The sequence below is a fragment of the Zootermopsis nevadensis genome, unplaced genomic scaffold (genome assembly GCF_977971745.1).
Source record: "Zootermopsis nevadensis isolate Lab colony 2312 unplaced genomic scaffold, Znev_1.0 Znev_ptg000074l, whole genome shotgun sequence".
Taxonomy (NCBI): Eukaryota; Metazoa; Arthropoda; class Insecta; order Blattodea; family Termopsidae; genus Zootermopsis; species Zootermopsis nevadensis.
This window is the reverse complement of record NW_028259205.1, coordinates 1-17,362: the sequence shown is the minus strand read 5'-3', so window position 1 is coordinate 17,362 and position 17,362 is coordinate 1. Positions and strand designations below refer to the sequence as shown.

General features: G+C 37.8%; 1 protein-coding gene across 3 annotated transcripts in view; it reads left to right on the top strand.

Annotated features, from left to right (window-relative positions):
* LOC147871037 (kinesin-like protein KIF21A) overlaps positions 1–16,858 on the top strand; it is a 30,091-nt gene extending 13,233 nt beyond the window's left edge. For all 3 annotated transcript variants that reach the window (XM_087341434.1, XM_087341432.1, XM_087341433.1), the window contains 11 exons: positions 3,188–3,406; positions 3,776–3,940; positions 4,599–4,707; positions 6,238–6,440; positions 7,647–7,836; positions 10,248–10,445; positions 12,173–12,223; positions 12,341–12,541; positions 14,907–15,106; positions 15,934–16,183; positions 16,704–16,858. In XM_087341434.1, coding sequence (XP_087197560.1) covers positions 3,188–3,406; positions 3,776–3,940; positions 4,599–4,707; positions 6,238–6,440; positions 7,647–7,836; positions 10,248–10,445; positions 12,173–12,223; positions 12,341–12,541; positions 14,907–15,106; positions 15,934–16,183; positions 16,704–16,834 — 1,917 coding nt within the window. In that variant the 3' untranslated portion in view covers positions 16,835–16,858. The remainder of the gene's footprint in view (positions 1–3,187; positions 3,407–3,775; positions 3,941–4,598; positions 4,708–6,237; positions 6,441–7,646; positions 7,837–10,247; positions 10,446–12,172; positions 12,224–12,340; positions 12,542–14,906; positions 15,107–15,933; positions 16,184–16,703) is intronic.
* Positions 16,859–17,362: the final 504 nt, after the last annotated feature.

The following is a 17,362-nucleotide window of genomic DNA, read 5'->3' as shown; positions in this document are numbered from 1 at the left end:
CCTTGTACAGGATTCTTTTAAGAGCTGACATTTTCAGTAAGATGTTCAGAATCTCTGAGCCCCAACCATGGATCTCATTCATCTTCACGTGGACTCAGTTATAGATTGCACATAATGCTGAGGTGAAGCAACTTCATCTGAAGTTGCTAAGACAAGGGTCAAAAGATCATCTCTTTTTCTTAGAGGGAGGTCAGGACAGGTTTCCTTCATGGTCCGTAAACTAGAACCGGCCCATCATTTGCAGAGCTGAATGTAGAGTTATCAGAGAAAATGACATCCGACTGGTGATCCACGCTGCCTTCGGCAAATGCTGGGCGGTTTAGTTTATGTTCATCGCTAATTACAGCCTTCACTGACCAGTGTATTTTAGTCTCAAAGCAACCAGCTACGCCGTTCTCTCCGGCAATGCCGGTAGCAGCCTCAAACGTGCTTGCACTGGCGAAAAGGTTCCTTTGAGCTTCGGCTGCTAACACAGCTTCCTGAGCTACGCTGGAATGCGCCATTACCCGGTTCCTCGACATCTTTATAGTTGTCCATCTACATGATATTTCTGTACTCATGCTCTTGCTGTGCGCCCTGGTCCACTATACTGTCCACCTCTAGCACTAGCACTTAGCCTGCCATCTTCAACAAGAGTGATGACTTGTTCATGGACAGAATTTTTGTTGGTAATGGTTCAAACCTGATATGTCAGCTATATTATAGAAGATTGACTGGCGAACATAAATGGACAAAATACACTGGGTGACTCAAAGTATGCTATACAAAATCATTTGTGTTTCTCATTTACATCAACAACCATAGGTCTACTGATGTGCAATTCAAATAACAAGTCAGAAATCACAAATGTAACCCACGATGAATTTAATTAAATTTGGTTAACGGTGACGTTGGTTGATCTCAGTGTAATGTTTGATTTATAATTGAGTCCATGCCGACAAATGAGATCCATGGTTGAGGCTCACAGATTCTGGATATCTAATTACAGATGTCAGGCCTTAAAACGAGTCACTTTAAGGGCAAATATATTGAATCGTATTTTGTATAAGTAATTTGAGTATTTTACAAAAACAAAAATGCTTCTAAGGTTTAACAAAAACAAAAATGCTTCTAAGGTTTAACAAATAAAACTATTTGTCTGCAGTCAGATTTGAACACAAAAGTTAGAATGTCAGCAAACAACAAATAATGGAAAAATAGAGTAAGTAACCGCCACCCTCACAGTTCTCTCCTCACTAATGTGACATAATATGGTAATAATATGAACGATAATACTGAGATTTACATATTGCTTGTTAACGACAAGTTACTGGACTTGATGAGATTTACAGAGAAACAACAGTTAGATGTTTTGTTTTAAATATGATGATCTGCTTGCTTCAATATCCATTTCTGGTATGAGTTCCACATAGAAGTTTTAAAACATATACGAGGTGCGATCGGAAAGTTTCAAGACTGTGTCAATAGAGGGCGAACCAGATGTAGTACGAGCTTCTGCCGCTAGGGGGTGCGGCCTACATTCATAGTGAATCAGTGTGCCAGCCGGCATCATCGAATTAGCATTTGTTTCTTAGTTACGGGCGTTTTGGTAGTGCATTACACCGACCCTCCTGCGATTTCGGAATGGCGGATTTTCATGAACAAAGAGTGTACATCAAATTTTGCCAAAGACTCGCCAAAACGGCTACGGAAACCTATGAAATGCTAAAGCAAGCATTTGGGGAGTCTGCAATGGGTCGTGCACAAACTTTTGTGTGGCATTCACGTTTTAAAAATGGCCGAACCTCTGTCGATGATGACGAGTGTTCTGGACGATCATCTTCGAGTACAACGCCCGAAAATGTTACGAAGATTCGGCAGGCCATTCACGAAGATCGACGTCGTACCATCAACGACTTGTGCGACATTGTTGGGATAGGCTATGGGACCTGTCAGCTGATTCTAAAGGAAGAACTCCACATGCGACGCATCCTGTCTGAGCACCAGAAGCAGAATCGACTTCTCGTTTGTCAGGAGCTCAAAGATCTTGCAAGAACCGACCCCAACTTCCTTTCTAAGCTCCGTGTGACTTCTTCCTCTTCCCAAAGATGAACATACAGCTAAAGGGAAGGAGATTTGAGATGATAGAAGAGATTCAGGCAGAATCGCAGATGGTGCTTGACAGGCTGACAAAGAAAGATTTCCAGGGATGCTTCCAGGCTTGGCAGCGGCGCTGGGATCGTTGTGTTCACTCCCAGGGGAACTAATTCGAGGGTGATGGATGAATTTAATACCTGAGATAAGTGTACGGGTTTTTATACGCACAGTCTGGAAACCTTTCGATCGCACCTCGTAGTTGTATATTATACGCGTGCCCCATTTTAATTAGTGTTTGTGCAAGTACAACATACAAGACAAAGAGATGCAGACCTCAGGATTTTAACTCTAATGCAATATTTACTTCAACGTTAGCCTGACACTGGTGACTGGCCTATGATGGAACATAAAGTGAAGATAGCCTATTAAGACAAAGATGGAAGGATACAGACTAAGCAAAGCCTGGTGTTTGTCTTCCCACCCAAACTATCTGCTTGACCACCTTCGTCAGTCAGCAGCTGCTGGTCTTCATCCACGGTGATGAGCATCGTCTGTTTTAGATCGTACGTGAACGTAGTCTGTACTATGTGAGATTTTAGGCTTTCACTGCATTGACAATGTTGAAGATGTTGTATTTGGTTCTTTTGCTATGTGGACTAGCCAATAAAAGCCAACTTTTTGGAGAAGTATCATGTCTTCATCTTCAGGACTAAAGTGACAATGCTGGGAATTGCTAAGCAGCATCCAGCAAAGAGGCAGGCTGCACTCTCCACCCTTGCTCAGTTAATTGTCTCTTCCAGATCTTTGTAAGGGAACCCTTACACTCTCAGACATTCAAAATGAATATGCCAATTGCAGTGCACGCTGAATGTTTGAGAACATGCGAAAGTCATTGTGGCTTATTTCTGAAAGCCATAGGCACACATGATGGAAGGAAGTGGTTGTGGCTTAGTGTGAGGTGTTGCCTTGAAGGACTGAGGTTGAGCATAAAGTACTTGTCTCAGGACATCTGTACTCCTGGCTGATAGGTAACCCAGGAATTCCCAATACTCAACTGCAATGTTCATTGCTTTGGGGTGTTTTAATTAACATTCAGATTCTTTAATTTCAGGGGAAGGGCGGAATTAAAATCCACGAAGATGCTTCTGGAGGCATTTATGTAATGGGAGTAACTATGAAGCCCATCATGTCGGCTGAGGATGCTCTTCAGTGCTTGCGCATGGGAGCACTCTCGAGGACAACGGCCAGCACCCAGATGAATTCTCAGTCTTCACGCTCACATGCAATATTCACACTTCACATTAAACAACAATGGATGGTGAAAGTGGAAGTGAGTACCTGCTGCTCAGAGTGCTGAGGTGTGTCTCATTGCCACCAGAATTGATCTCTGTGGTTAAATCTAAAATTGATTATGTGAACTGCAATGGAATTTCACTAACCTCATTTCTGGAATACACTTGGGGTAGAAATGATGTGAATTGCATCTTCTCCTAAGTGCTAATCTTCTCGGGTCTTCCTCTGTTCTGGTGGAGAGAGACTCATCACTCAAATCTTTCCAGCAAGTCAGTAGTTGCAGTGTCCTCAGTGGCAAATCAGACAAAGAGATTCAGTCTGCCTGTGCTCACCAGCCCACGTCAAAAGAATTTTAAATTTGTTGCCGGTGCTAGTACAGTTCTTGCATTTATTTACTTTGTTTCAGAATGTAGATGATGGGGACTGTGTGGTAGCAACTGATCCATCTAGTGAGTTTGAAACCCTTTCAGCCAAATTCCATTTTGTTGACCTAGCAGGGTCAGAACGCCTGAAGAGGACCGGAGCCACTGGTGAACGTGCAAAAGAGGGAATCTCAATAAACTGTGGTCTCGTAAGTTTTTATTTGTACCATATAATAATTTTATCTGTATGTTGATTCAGGCCTTCTGGGTCATGATGCTGTGAGATCTTGTTGCTCTTTACATCCAGAATAATTACTTGTACATTTCTTTAACAAAATCTGTATAGAAACATGCATTTTATGCTAAATATGCTGTTTCCATAAGTCTTATGGTTTTCAAGATAATTCAGCTAGACTTATCTTCATTGTGTTATCTGTACCGACTGACTGACAAGATTTGTAAGATAACCCCTAAAATTTGCATTCATAAGTTCAAAATTTGGATGCAATAACAGAACACATGAACTAGAATTATGCTATTCTTACATTTTCTAGCTTTTTCATCCTCGTGCACATTATAAGAACATCTGTACCGTTATTACTTATAGTTCTGCACGTTATCAAGTGTGTGAAATACTTTTATAAATTTATTTTAACTACCAGTATCTAAGCTGCTAGCCTTCACTATTTCAAAATGCAAGGGTTATTGTAATTCACCATTGAGAAGATTGTGGACTTTGGTCAGTGTTTGATTAAATTTTGGTTGCATGTCTTTACTTTTCTGGTATAACTTTCATGTTTCATATATTCAGAATTAATTATAGGCCCGTCACAATTCTTTGTGCATTTTTTGACTTTGCTTTTACAGTTGGCTTTGGGAAATGTGATATCAGCTCTCGGTGACAAGTCAAGAAAGGCGCTTCATGTGCCATACAGAGATTCAAAGCTTACAAGGTTGCTTCAGGACTCACTTGGAGGTAAGAATGCTCATGTGTTGCACTTCTCCTCCTCCTCTCTATTTTTTAACCAACTTATCTTCTTATGTGTTCTGAGTTAGTTATGGATGTAGTGATATAAGACTGGCTTTTATGGCAGCAAGAATTTGGATTACCAGACTGCCTTTCTGCTTACTGAACGACTCTTGCTCAGACAGGACTTCTGAATATCTGGCTGTGAACAAAGTTTAGTACTTCTTAAGGGAAGGATGGATTTTAGACAAAACGGAATATGAGTTACCACAAATACGACAACACGCGTTACAGTTAAGCGCTTTTCAAAAAGGGCAGAACACAGATGTAAGCTGAACACAGATAACTTTATTTCCTCTCATGACTTCTTGTTCTGACTAAACAGAAAATTAGATAACGTGAGAGAATGGGAATGACACAAGACATGGCCAAACAAACCAATAGAACGTGATATTTGGTCCAGGACATGAGATGACTTGAAGACAGTGGTCTGCAGAGGTACATGTAATGTGTATGTGCTGATAAGTACACATAATACACCAGCAACAGAAGACAACTTTTACGACAAACATGGAACTTTAAACTTAAATGGAAATGCTTTCAAGCTACAAATTGTGCAGGACTATAAGTTGCATGTGGGATACTTGGGCAAAGGAGACATAATGATGAAGAGTTAGTGAGTTCAATGGCAGATATGGAAATGGATAAAAACCTTTTTCCACCTGTTGGACCTTACTATTCTAAACAGCTTATTCCTCTTTAGATCATGTGATGCCACAGTTGAACATAGAAATGTGCAGCTAGTTCTTCTGCAAAACTTGACTGAAAATGCTGGGAGTTTACCGTGTTCCCATGGAGAGACTTGACTCGAGGTAAATTTCAGCAGTCACTTACCACTGCATTCCTCCAGAGTGAATTGTCACGCCCGTTTTGAATGTGGGATACACAAGAGCATGCTAATAAAATGTGGGGAGTGTTATATGGGGCAGCGCATTGGTGTTTTGAAGTGTACCATAAAAAACACAAAAGTGTAACATATTGAAGAGTGCTGGTAGCTTTTGAAGCCATAAAAAATCTCATAAAACATAAATGTAACAGAACATCTAATGTATTTTGCAATGTGTTCTGGTGAGTGAAATGCATGAAGCCCAGCGTATGGGTCATTTGTAGGATGGGGTACTAGGATTTAAAAGCCCAGCATGTGGGTCTTGCATAAAATGAAGATTGAGCACCATAAATGTTTACAGTAGTCCAGGGTTACAGCATGTATTATTAAAATTTGAATATTATTATATTAGAAATTAAGAAAATGTTATAATTAGTATATAATGTCCAATACTCTACTCTGTTCAAGCTAATCCTTCCATTGTAGTTAATTATTATTTTCAAAACAAAGGCATTAAATAAAATGTAACTTATGACTCATAGAACACAGAGTTTTTTTGTGAGTGTTATTAACTTTAATGTAACCAGTAATCTGATCTATTATCTGAATGATATATGAAATCATAGAAGTGAACAATGCTCGACTGTTTGCAGGTAACAGCCGAACAATAATGATAGCATGTGTGTCACCCAGTGATTGTGACTTCATTGAAACACTGAATACGCTCAATTATGCTAACAGGGCACGAAATATCAAGAACAGGGTTGCCATAAATCAGGATAAATCATCTCGGACCATCGTTCTCTTACGACAAGAGATACAGCAGTTGCAGTTGGAACTGCTGGAATACAAACAGGTTTATTTCAAAGTTACATTATCAGTAGCAGTTATTGAACCAAACCTTTCACATCTTCTCAGACATGCATGAAATTATGTTCCTTTCCAGTGTATGATTGAGTGCAGCAGTTTTAAAATGAAGTCGGACCTTGTTTTGTGTCATGTGTTCAGATAAATGTATTCAAAGGGACATTAAAACTGCTTCAGTCCATTATAAGTCCTATAAATGAAGATGACAGTCTTCTGGGATATTGCATCAAGCAGGATGATCACCCTGATGATGGAGTCAGTAAGCACCTCTGAAACATCAGTCAACTTCTACAGGATGATTCCCAGCAGAATGTTGTCCTCTTCATACTCACCAACATGAGAACCAGAAATCTCTCATAAGTCTTACAGTTTTAAATTAAGATAAAATAAATTGGATCTGGTGTAATGTACATTGAAATAAGTGGAATTCTTAGAGACTGAAGGTGTGTAATACAAGACCTAGTGGTTCTTGAATATTATAGATACTAACTATTGGAAAGAGAGGGTTAGAATAAGGCATTGTTACTGGCCCCCCATTAAATATTTATTGCAATCTAATACAAAAATAAAGTATTTTCAAAGAAGTTATTCCTTAGGAACAGTGGCCACAAATGTTCCCGATGTTTCACTCGGGAAGTGATACGCTGCAAGGAAATTCAGAAAGAATAAATTCCAGAAAGTGCATAGTCTTCTCTAATATTTGGACTGTAATTTTCTGATATATTTTTTTGTTGTCACGTGTGTGTTTTAAATCTACAGTTAGATTGAAGGGGTCTGTATTGTTGAGAACATACAATTCTAACAATCTGAACAAATGGAACTTCTTTTGATTTCTTTGCACATAATGCGACAGTGTTTTTCCATGTTATAATACATTTTATTGCAAACTGACTGCTGAAATTTGCATTTTGTCATTTGATGGGAAGATTTTACTTTCAAGATTTATCTGATCCTCATCTGCCTCGTGGCTCCGTCCAGTTGTAGAATGTAATCGTCATAATTGGTATTCAGTTGGGGTAACAACCAGCTTTCCAACATGTCCAAAAATGAGTCACCAGTCACAGTTGCACCATTCTTTTGTGTATATCCTGTATAGTGAAAGTACAGTTTTGTTTTTTGTGGAAAAGTAAACATAAGCATGTAAGAATGTAGTGTTGCGTAGTATGTGTGATTCACAAAGTTGTTTTTTGTTTAGGGCAAAAGGATGCTCGGCGAAGATGGCGTTGAGACCGTAAATGACATGTTTCATGAAAATACTATGCTGCAGACAGAAAATAACAATCTGAGAACTAGAGTAAAGGCCATGCAAGAAACGATCGATGTGCTCAGCAGTATGAACACCCACCTTCTGGCTGAAAGGGCTGTTGGTGGCTGGATACAAGCAGGTAAACTGAAGTGTCTGAGTTTGTCAGTCAATTTGCCTCTAGGTGAGCTGTCATAACATGTCGATGCTCTGAACATTCCAAAATTTCTCTTGTATTTGAGTCATTATATTCTTCTTTCTTTCACTCATTTCACTTATGTTCTGCTGTAACTGCACAGAGTCCAGTTTAATTACATTGGCTTCCGAATGTCTTCCCACTTAGATCTACCCATTTCCACACACTTGGTGATCACGAGATTTGGATGTCGTGGGGGTTGTCATTTATGTTCCAAAGTAAATTGAAGTAAATAAAAGTGTTTACTTAAAATTACTTTTGCACAGTGTTATTGTTGCTAAAAATTGAAAAATATTGCCTCAAGTATCAAAATCATCTTGAAGATATGAAACTTTAAAAAACATTGTTGCCATGTGACATTTACATATAACTTTAGTTCCTGCAATCTCGTAACACAAAAGTCCTGCCATCTGTTACACTCTGTGGTACTACAAATACTTCCTCTGAACATTAGAGTCATCTGTCATGGCATACAACTTCTTATGGCAGAGAAATTGGTCTGTTGGAACATCTCGTAAGCTCTGGGTGTATATATGTGATTTCTACATGTGAGGCACTGGTCAGGTCTGGATATATCCGTTTTCCACTCAGGAAGAGATAATGGACCAAAGAGCCAACAAAGGAGACTTTTGAGTGTAAGTAAGGAAGTTAACCTATTAGAATCATGGCTGTCAGAATTAAGAACAATTTGTAACTACAAAATTTTTCTATCCCAGTGGGATTGACTCTGATGGTGGTAGGTGATAAGAATGGCTCTGATTCCTGTTGAATTTTTTCACATGAGAGGGGTGCAGTAACATGGCGATTGCCTCTTGAGAAACACATGTTATGGAAACTACAAATCGGTTTACATTATAAGAAACCAAAATATCACAAACACCAAAATTCAGGTTCAGGGATTTAATAGCCATTACAGTTGATGCCTCTCGCAGTGGATATATCCATACAAACATGGAAAAAGGCTTTGATACACATGAGAGCTTAAGAGTTGATAGACTATGAATTGGGAAATTTACCAACAAAATCAATGAATAACTTTTCAAGAGGTTGGCTAGCAATATCTGAACCCAGCATACGGGCTTTATGTTGGAGAATGTCTTTTGAGATAGAATACCCGAGTATGGTCTCATGACTGTCAGACTTAGACAGCCTTAGAGTATCGTCCGACCTCTGATGAGAGCTAGTATCGAAATGCAGCATGAGAAATCTAGTAAAATAGGAGCAACCAAAGGAGAAAGGGTGTCAGTAACAACATTTTGAGTGCCATGAATATGATGAACCGCAAACTTAAATGGCAAAAGTTTGATTACCCGGTGAGCTATTGTACCGAGCTGATGGTGGTGCAGAAGACACCACTTTTGGGCCTGATTGTTGGTTTCAAGGTCAAATTCAACGTGTTCATGATATGACCTAAACCTTTCCAGGCCAAATGAGAGAGCAAGACAGTCAAAGTTCAAAGGCCAGAAGTTTTCTGTCCTGAGGAGACACAGTCATGGAGGCATATGCAATAGGCTGACAGTCATTACAAGGGCCTTATAGATGAATCCTCACTTGAATAATAGGATAATGAAGGGGAGAGAAGGGTAGGATCAATGGGGAAGACATGCTATACGATTACTCACAGTTTCTAACTCAGCCCAAACAATAATTCGTATGTCCCAAATTCAGTGCGACAACCGTACATCAATAAAGGTTTAATATGAAACAGAATGTTAAATCCTTGACAACAAATACTATATTACAATGTTTTAATCAGAATAACATACCCAAAAAGGCAACAAACTCAAGCACAAAATGAAACTTGAGGATCCTTTCAGTACAGGAGGAAACACAAAATGGTAGCCTCCATAAAATTAGGTCAGATGGATGACCAGACAGCCACAGTGGGAACCGTATATGCCGAGGTAGCGTATGCCGGGCAGAGTAACTTAACCAGAGCAGCACAGATTTTCGAACCACTAAGAATGCACACAGAGTTTAGGTCTGAAAGAACTGACCACGCCAGCAGCAGGAAGGCAAGTGTCACAGGAAGGGAAAGAGAAAGGAAAAGGTAGGGAGAAAGGAAGATGGAAAGAGGAAATGGCCAAGTTTGGCATTACAAGTTGTTAACATGTGTCAGCAGCTGCGGAGGGCGTCTTCATGTTTTCCTGCACGAGTCCCACTTAGTCCTCATGTGGCCATGACAGGTGAGTTGCCTGCTGATCTTCTAGTAACATTGCTCCTTATGTTGGTGTGGCAAGTGATTGGTTCACTGCATTACTCTAGATAAATCTTTTATAATTTACTCATCTGTGTTTTCCTGCACTGTTAGGTAATTGAGAGAAATGTAATTAATATTATAAATGTTCTGTTGGCAGGCAATTTTGACATAGCACTAGGCGATACATCTTCTGTGGGCAGCCTGATTGCTGAAGCAAAGAAAGGGCTACAAAAGGACATGGAACTGCTGTCTAGAAGCAGTAGAGGCCAGCAAGGGGAAGGTGATGATGGCAAGAAAAATGGTGTGGAAGATGATGCAGAGGGTGAAAGTGATAATACTGATAGTGAAGAGAAGGGTTAGTATGTAGGATCTGAGGTTTTCATGGCGGTCAGTCTAAGGATGGCTGTCTTCTGGGTAGATGCACCATGTAGTCTGGTAGAAGTTTACTGATGTTTCAGAGGTATTTGCTGTGTCCATCATCAAGAGACTCATCAATCAGATGATGGAGGCAGCAAGGACCTCTGAAACATCTGTAATCATGATTCTTACAAATGTTCCCACGCTTGGAATGCATGTCTTAGTGTAGTGCTTCTTCATCTTTGCTGAGTCACGGACCAATAAAACAGTCATGTATTTCCTCAGGACTGATAGGTATCCTGTCTGTCCCACAAATAAGAGTCTCCAAACCTACTAAATACTAGCATATTAACACATTTTTATTTACAATATAAAATCAGTATGTTTATGTGGTTTTACTTTAATTAGATGCCATAATAACTTTCACTGAATGTTTGCATTTAAAAAAATAATCCACAAAGATAATTTGTTATGTGTTTGTATGTTTGTATTTTCCCATTTTTGAGGTATGCATTGACTGGCTCCAATACTCTTTCCTTCCCGCTTGGCCAGAAAGAGAAAGAAATGTTAAACACAAGTGGTTTGATGATCGACAGGAAATGTAAAAGTAACTAATCAGAAAAATGTGATTTTTCTGTTGTGTTATTATAATGCTGACTATAATTTGCAGTTCAACTACAGTCACTGACCACCAGCAGTTCATGGACCACTGGTTGAGGTCATTCATTTAAAGAATCCTTTTAGAATAATGAAGATACTTTAACTCGAGTATTTAACACAATATGATGATAAATATTACTTTAATTTTCAAACCAAAGGTTACTTGTCACTACATATATTTTTCTTATTTTTGTTTAACAATTATTTATTTTCATCCGTCTTATCACAATATTTAAAATTTCTTATAATTAAGATAATAAAATATTATTGATGTTCCATATCGATTGATCGATTTACACTTTGGAACATCCTTTACACAACATGTTTCAGTTTTTATAAAACCATCTTCAGGTGTATAAGATTTTCGAACTTAAAACTCAAATATTATTCCATTTGGTGATGTTTTATGCCATTTGTTTTTCGAATTTGGGCGAGGTGTTGTCTTTTCTTAAATTTAATCAGATGTACATATCGGTCTGTAAGTAGAAGATTGAAAGAAACACTAAAGAATTTGAAAGAATTTATAAAAGAATTTAGAGAATAAAATGCAAAATATATAAATTATAGATAAAAGTAGCAGTAAGATATAAATAAAAACAAATAAAACATACCTTAGATGTAGGATTGATTGTATGTTCCGATATGTCCAGAAGTACGACTGTCATCGTATAGGTGTGGGTCAATACTGACTGTGGTTGCTTGTGGAAGGAGTAAGTGAAAGGTGGCTGTCGGGGTTGGGGTTAATGATCTGTAGTGCATTGAAGATGGGGTTATTAAGGAATATGTTATTGTCATTTAGACAAATGTTTTGTTTATATGTTTGTTGTATGTAATATTTTTCTATTGTATTCCTATGTTTTTTGTTTTGTACTATTTTTAATATGTCCATTGTTTCGTTTATTGTATTATATGCATGTCCTGTATTTAGAATATGTTTTGCGTATTTTTGTTTTTCTATTGTATTTTGGGTTACAAAAGAATTTCCCTCTCATTCCATTATTATGTCTTTAAATTGTCATATTACTTTTAATTTTGATGATTGAATATTTTTATTTATTATTGCAGCTGGTGAAAATGAAGAAGACAGTGACAGCGACACAGACACAGAGGATAAAGGTAAGCATTCCATTTATTCAAACTTTGGGCTCAAAGCATCCATAATTTTTCATGATTTGTTATGTGTATTACAATTATAAATGAAACATTTGAATTACGTCTGTGGTAACTTTTCAGATGAAGAAACTGCACGTTACGGTTTGGAGCTGGCGGAGTTGACCTCAGAGATCAACATCAAACAGAAGCTGATAGAGGAACTGGAACGGTCTCAGAAGCGAATCCAGTTTATGCGACAACACTACGAGGACAAACTTCAGCTTTTACATGAACGAATCAGAGCCACTCAAGAGGAGCGTGATACTGTTCTTTTGTCCTTCAGTGAGTAATTGATAAAAGCAAACAGACTGCTTCATTCTGACTGGAGATAGTATCATAGAAATTCATAAAACATTAAACACTTAATTGCATACTCTCACCACACTTTTGTTTGCGAGTTCCCTGCATTTCTTTTCTGTCCCGTGTCAGAATCTGTTGAGAGATTTAAAATTTTTCCCTGTGCATGTTAATTTGTAGGAACTTAGGGGGAATAACTCATATGTCTCCAGATTAGTCTGTAACATTAACTTTGGCTGAACAGTGATGAGGTAGGAACATATATTGTTTTCTCATTTTCTTTATCTGTAATTTTAATTATGTGTTTTGGCTACATAAGGAGGGTGATTTATTATATGAGGAAAAGATGAAAACTGATTTCATTCTGCTGCAGTAACAAACCAAAATAGGAGGTTGACAGTTTTAGTTGTTTTGTAGTGTGTGTAAGTGGGTTGGCATGCACACATCCACACACACAGGCAAGCGTAACTTACAAATGTGCTTGCATACTCCATGTGGTTTTAAGCTAACCTAACCTTTCCTAAATGGACTTCTCTTAACACAACCTGAACTAATATGGCCTAACATATATGAACACTTCAGCTGATTCTCCACTTATATCAGTATGAACCATGGTTATCATGGTAACCAAGGAAAATATTCAAATAATGCATAACCATGGTAATTATGGTAATCATTGAAAAGTAATGAATTCATATTTAAGTAGTTCTCAAGTTGGCCACCAGCTTGCAGCACCACAGTGGCCTACTGTGTGTGTGTACCTCACGATTTTCTATGTCTTTTTTATGACTACTATTGGAACATTCATAAGTACGATTTTGACATTCTGCAGAATGGCACAACCTCCGTACCAGATTTCTTTCCAGTCCATCCAGTGGTTCTCAGGTGTAATCAACTGGACAGACGGATAGATGTGACCAGCCCATAATGCATTTTTCCCATGTGCTTCGTGCAAGTAACGCATAATAACTGAGCAATATTGTTTGTGTCATTACTCTCATCAGTACTAAACAAAAGCTTTCAAATTGTTTTGCTTTGTTTCTGAGTTCATTAAGTAAGTCACTACTAATATCATTGTTGCACAGACAAACTTATAATGTGAGGAAAAAATTCTTTTTTGAACATATTTCTTGCGCTGTGTGTTGAAAATATTTTCTTATGAATTTCCCATCAGAAAGAAGTTTGCTCGTTAATCGGCAAGTGAGTAGCAAAATAATTTGCTTGCAGTGCAGAGGAACTATCACTCCATTGTTGTTACTCAGGCCCCCTTTTTAAAACCACCACTTGTTCTTTTTTCAGAGCACTGATACAGTTTTTGTATGTTTATTTGTGCTTTTAATTTTAATGTCTGACAGTATTGTATTCTTTCAAAACAACAGTACTCTCCCATTTGTAGAAACAAATTCAGATTGCGCTTTACTGTTTTTGATAAAAATGTTATGTATGGTATTTTCTTTAATGTAGCTCAATTTTCTTTAATTATGGTTCCCCAAAGCAACTAATGCCAAAGAAATGTGCGTTCTGCATACACTTTGAAAATTACATACCAGAGAAAAGAACTCATATAAATTTTGCAAAGAATGATATTTATGTCTGAGAAGGAAATGCCACATTTCTGTCTTGAAGCAAACAACAGTAAAGTCTTGAGGTTTCAGGTTCTCATGGTAGGAAGTCTGAAGATGGCTGTCTTCTGGATTGCTGTACCGTGTAGTCTGGTAGAAGTTTGCCTACATTTCAGAGATGCTTGCTGCATCTGTCACCCTGGTTATGGAGGCAGCAAGCACGTTTGAAACGTCAGTAAACTTCAGATAATACAGCATAACAACCCAGGAGAATCCATCTTTACTGTAAATTCGGTTGTGTCAACAATGCACATTGCAGTGAGCATGAAAATTTATGGTCTCAATTCTGCAATAAACACACCGTGAACATCTGTAGATGTTGGCTGACTAATAGGCCTACTTGAGAAATGCATTTTGACTTGAACGTGTTCTGGCAGTAACTTTGAAGATTACTGTCAACCCTAAGTACTGCATTTCTCTTGGAGAACCGGTTAGGAAATTCTCACTCCCCAAACTAGGTGGCACGTGTAGAATAAGTACTAATATTTGTTGTTATCGGCAGTCATGCTCTTGTTTGAGGTAACTGACCACTGCCTCACTAAATCTTTGTGAGGTCTTGACCACCTCTTTCTAGTGACAGGTTTCATATAGATTGTGGTTCATAGGTTGAAGACCCTTGATGTGTGTATGTGTGTGTACAGTCGACACCATAATGCATAATAATAATGAATAGCAAAGAGAACAGACCTTATTTGTCAACCAAGCTATGGTGCATGCCATGTTCACAGCTAATCAAACCAACAAACCAACTGAGAAAGAGCGGAAAGTACGTGATGAGTATGAACGTAAACTATCAGAAATGCAAAAGGAGATGAAAAGACTTCAGTCGGCAAAGAAAGAACATGCAAGATTACTTCGCAACCAGACCCAGCATGAAAACCAGGTGAAGGCACTGAAGAATGACTTGGCTGAAATGAAACTTGCAAAGGTGAGCTTGTTCTGATACTTTACGTATTTTTAAGATCTTTGAAACTTGTGTGTGTTACATTATAACAATCAGACTAAGGTTTTTCTTTCTTCTGAAAATAAACTACACTTAGCAATGCCATTTAAAATTACCGTTCTTGATATTGTCAGACTGTGTAAGTTGTTGTCTTTTAAGTTTGAATGCTGCACAGTCTTGTAGGTGGCTATCAGTGATTTGGAGGATTATGTCACCTCCATCTACTGGGTGTCTCTGAAAAGTTGGTAGCCAAGTACAGTTTTACACAGCATCATAACCCAGAGGACCACCGTTGACATCTTTACTGCTATGAGAATTTCAAATCTTGAACTGTTAGAGTACGTAGTTAATGCATAAAAGTAAATGAAAACTTAAGGGCAGCTTTATTATAAGTTTTGACAATTTTTACTCTGTAGTTGGACATATATAAATTATTATTATTATTATATTTTTTTAAAAAAGAAATGGCTTCTGCTTTTTAACTATTCAGAGAGGTAGATTCATCAGAGAATATTACTGTCCCACTGGTGATCCACACTGCTCTCAGAAAATGCTAGGCAGTGTAGTTGATATTCATTGGTTGAGTACAGCCATCACCACAGCATGTCATTTTCTGTTGATCACTTCTTCAGCACAGTAGAGTCTGACTGCTGACAGAGTTTTTAAATAAACTAGATAAAGGAAACATTCTGTCTTCAGAAAAATCAGATTACATATTGTTCTTTCTGCGAAGAATTTGATTAGGCCTGTGCGTTAGATTACAATTTATAGCACTTTTGAAAATGGGACTGTATCTGGCCTTTCATTCTCAGGTAAAACTCTTGAATAAGATGAAAGAAGAATCAGCAAAGCACAAGGATGTGGAAGTACGAAGGAATCGTGAAATTGCACAATTGCGAAAGGAATCTCGCAAAAGGGAAAACACGATTCGATCCTTGGAGGCAGAGAAACGGGTAAAAGAAGCAGTTTTGAAACGCAAGCACGAGGAAGTTACTGCTTTGCGCAAAATGCATCGTGGACCACTCAGCAATAAGGCCGTTGGCAGAATCGGACCTAGGCACGGTAGGTTGTTGGAGTATTTATGGTTATTTGATATTATATATACATGTTTATTGAAGGTTATGGCATGTTATAAATTTTTATTCTTCTATTTCCTTCCAGTTAGATCCATTGTATTAAATGACATATTACTCTGAGTTACTGCTTTGTGCAGCAAAATTTATCAGCATCCACAGCTGCCTGTAGTGCCATATGTGGGACTAAATAATAAAATTTTGTTGAATTTTGTAAATCATACACACTCTAGTGTGGTATAGGTGATATGTAATGCTGAATTTATAAAGTAGTATGTTATGTGTTGTAGTTATGTGACATAAGGTATTTGGCTGTTTGTACTCTCAAGTATTGTGCTGTAGGTGCAGAGGTTATAAATGTTTAGTGAACTTACACGAACTCAATACAAATGTGGACTTAATACCAAGTGAATTCTGCTATCTTTCAATTCATAGTCTTAAGTTGTAGCATTGTTTGCAGTCAGTATAATTTATTATTTCTGAGCTGCATTTTTTTTTTTGATAAACAGCTTCGAAACGACTTGGTGTTTCTCCAAAGCAAGTTAAACATAGATGGCAGCAGTTGGAGAATAATATCAGAAAGACTGCAACTAGCAAACAAATTGTTGCATCCATGGAACGTGACATGGACAGGTACTGAAGCATATAGTATTTTTAAATGGAATACCCGGAGTCTGTATAGGGTCTGTTCTCTTGAAACAGTTTTAAGAGAATTAGCAAAGTATGAATTAGGTTTGTCAGAGCTTTATGTCAGGTAGGAAAAGGGAAACACTAAATAAACAGTCGATTATACTCTTTTTGTGGACGTGGGAATTCTAATTGTTGCTTAAGAACATGCTTTTTTGTGCAGACAGCAGTCATATCAGTTAAGAAGGTAGAGTCTGTTAGAGATACGATGTAATATTTATATAATATTCAGAAGTTGTGGAGTGATGTTATTGTTCTGAACATGGGTGTATCAACTGAGGATAAAAGTGTTGATACAAAGAACACATTTTATGAGGAGATAGAGCTTGTATTTTCTCAGTTCCATAAACAAATGAACATTTTTTTTTACAAGATTGCAATGCAATTGCCAATTGATAATGAGAGTTTACATGAAAATAGTAATGATAATGTAATGAGGTTAGTGAATTTTGCCATGTGAAAAATGTAATTGTCAACGTTA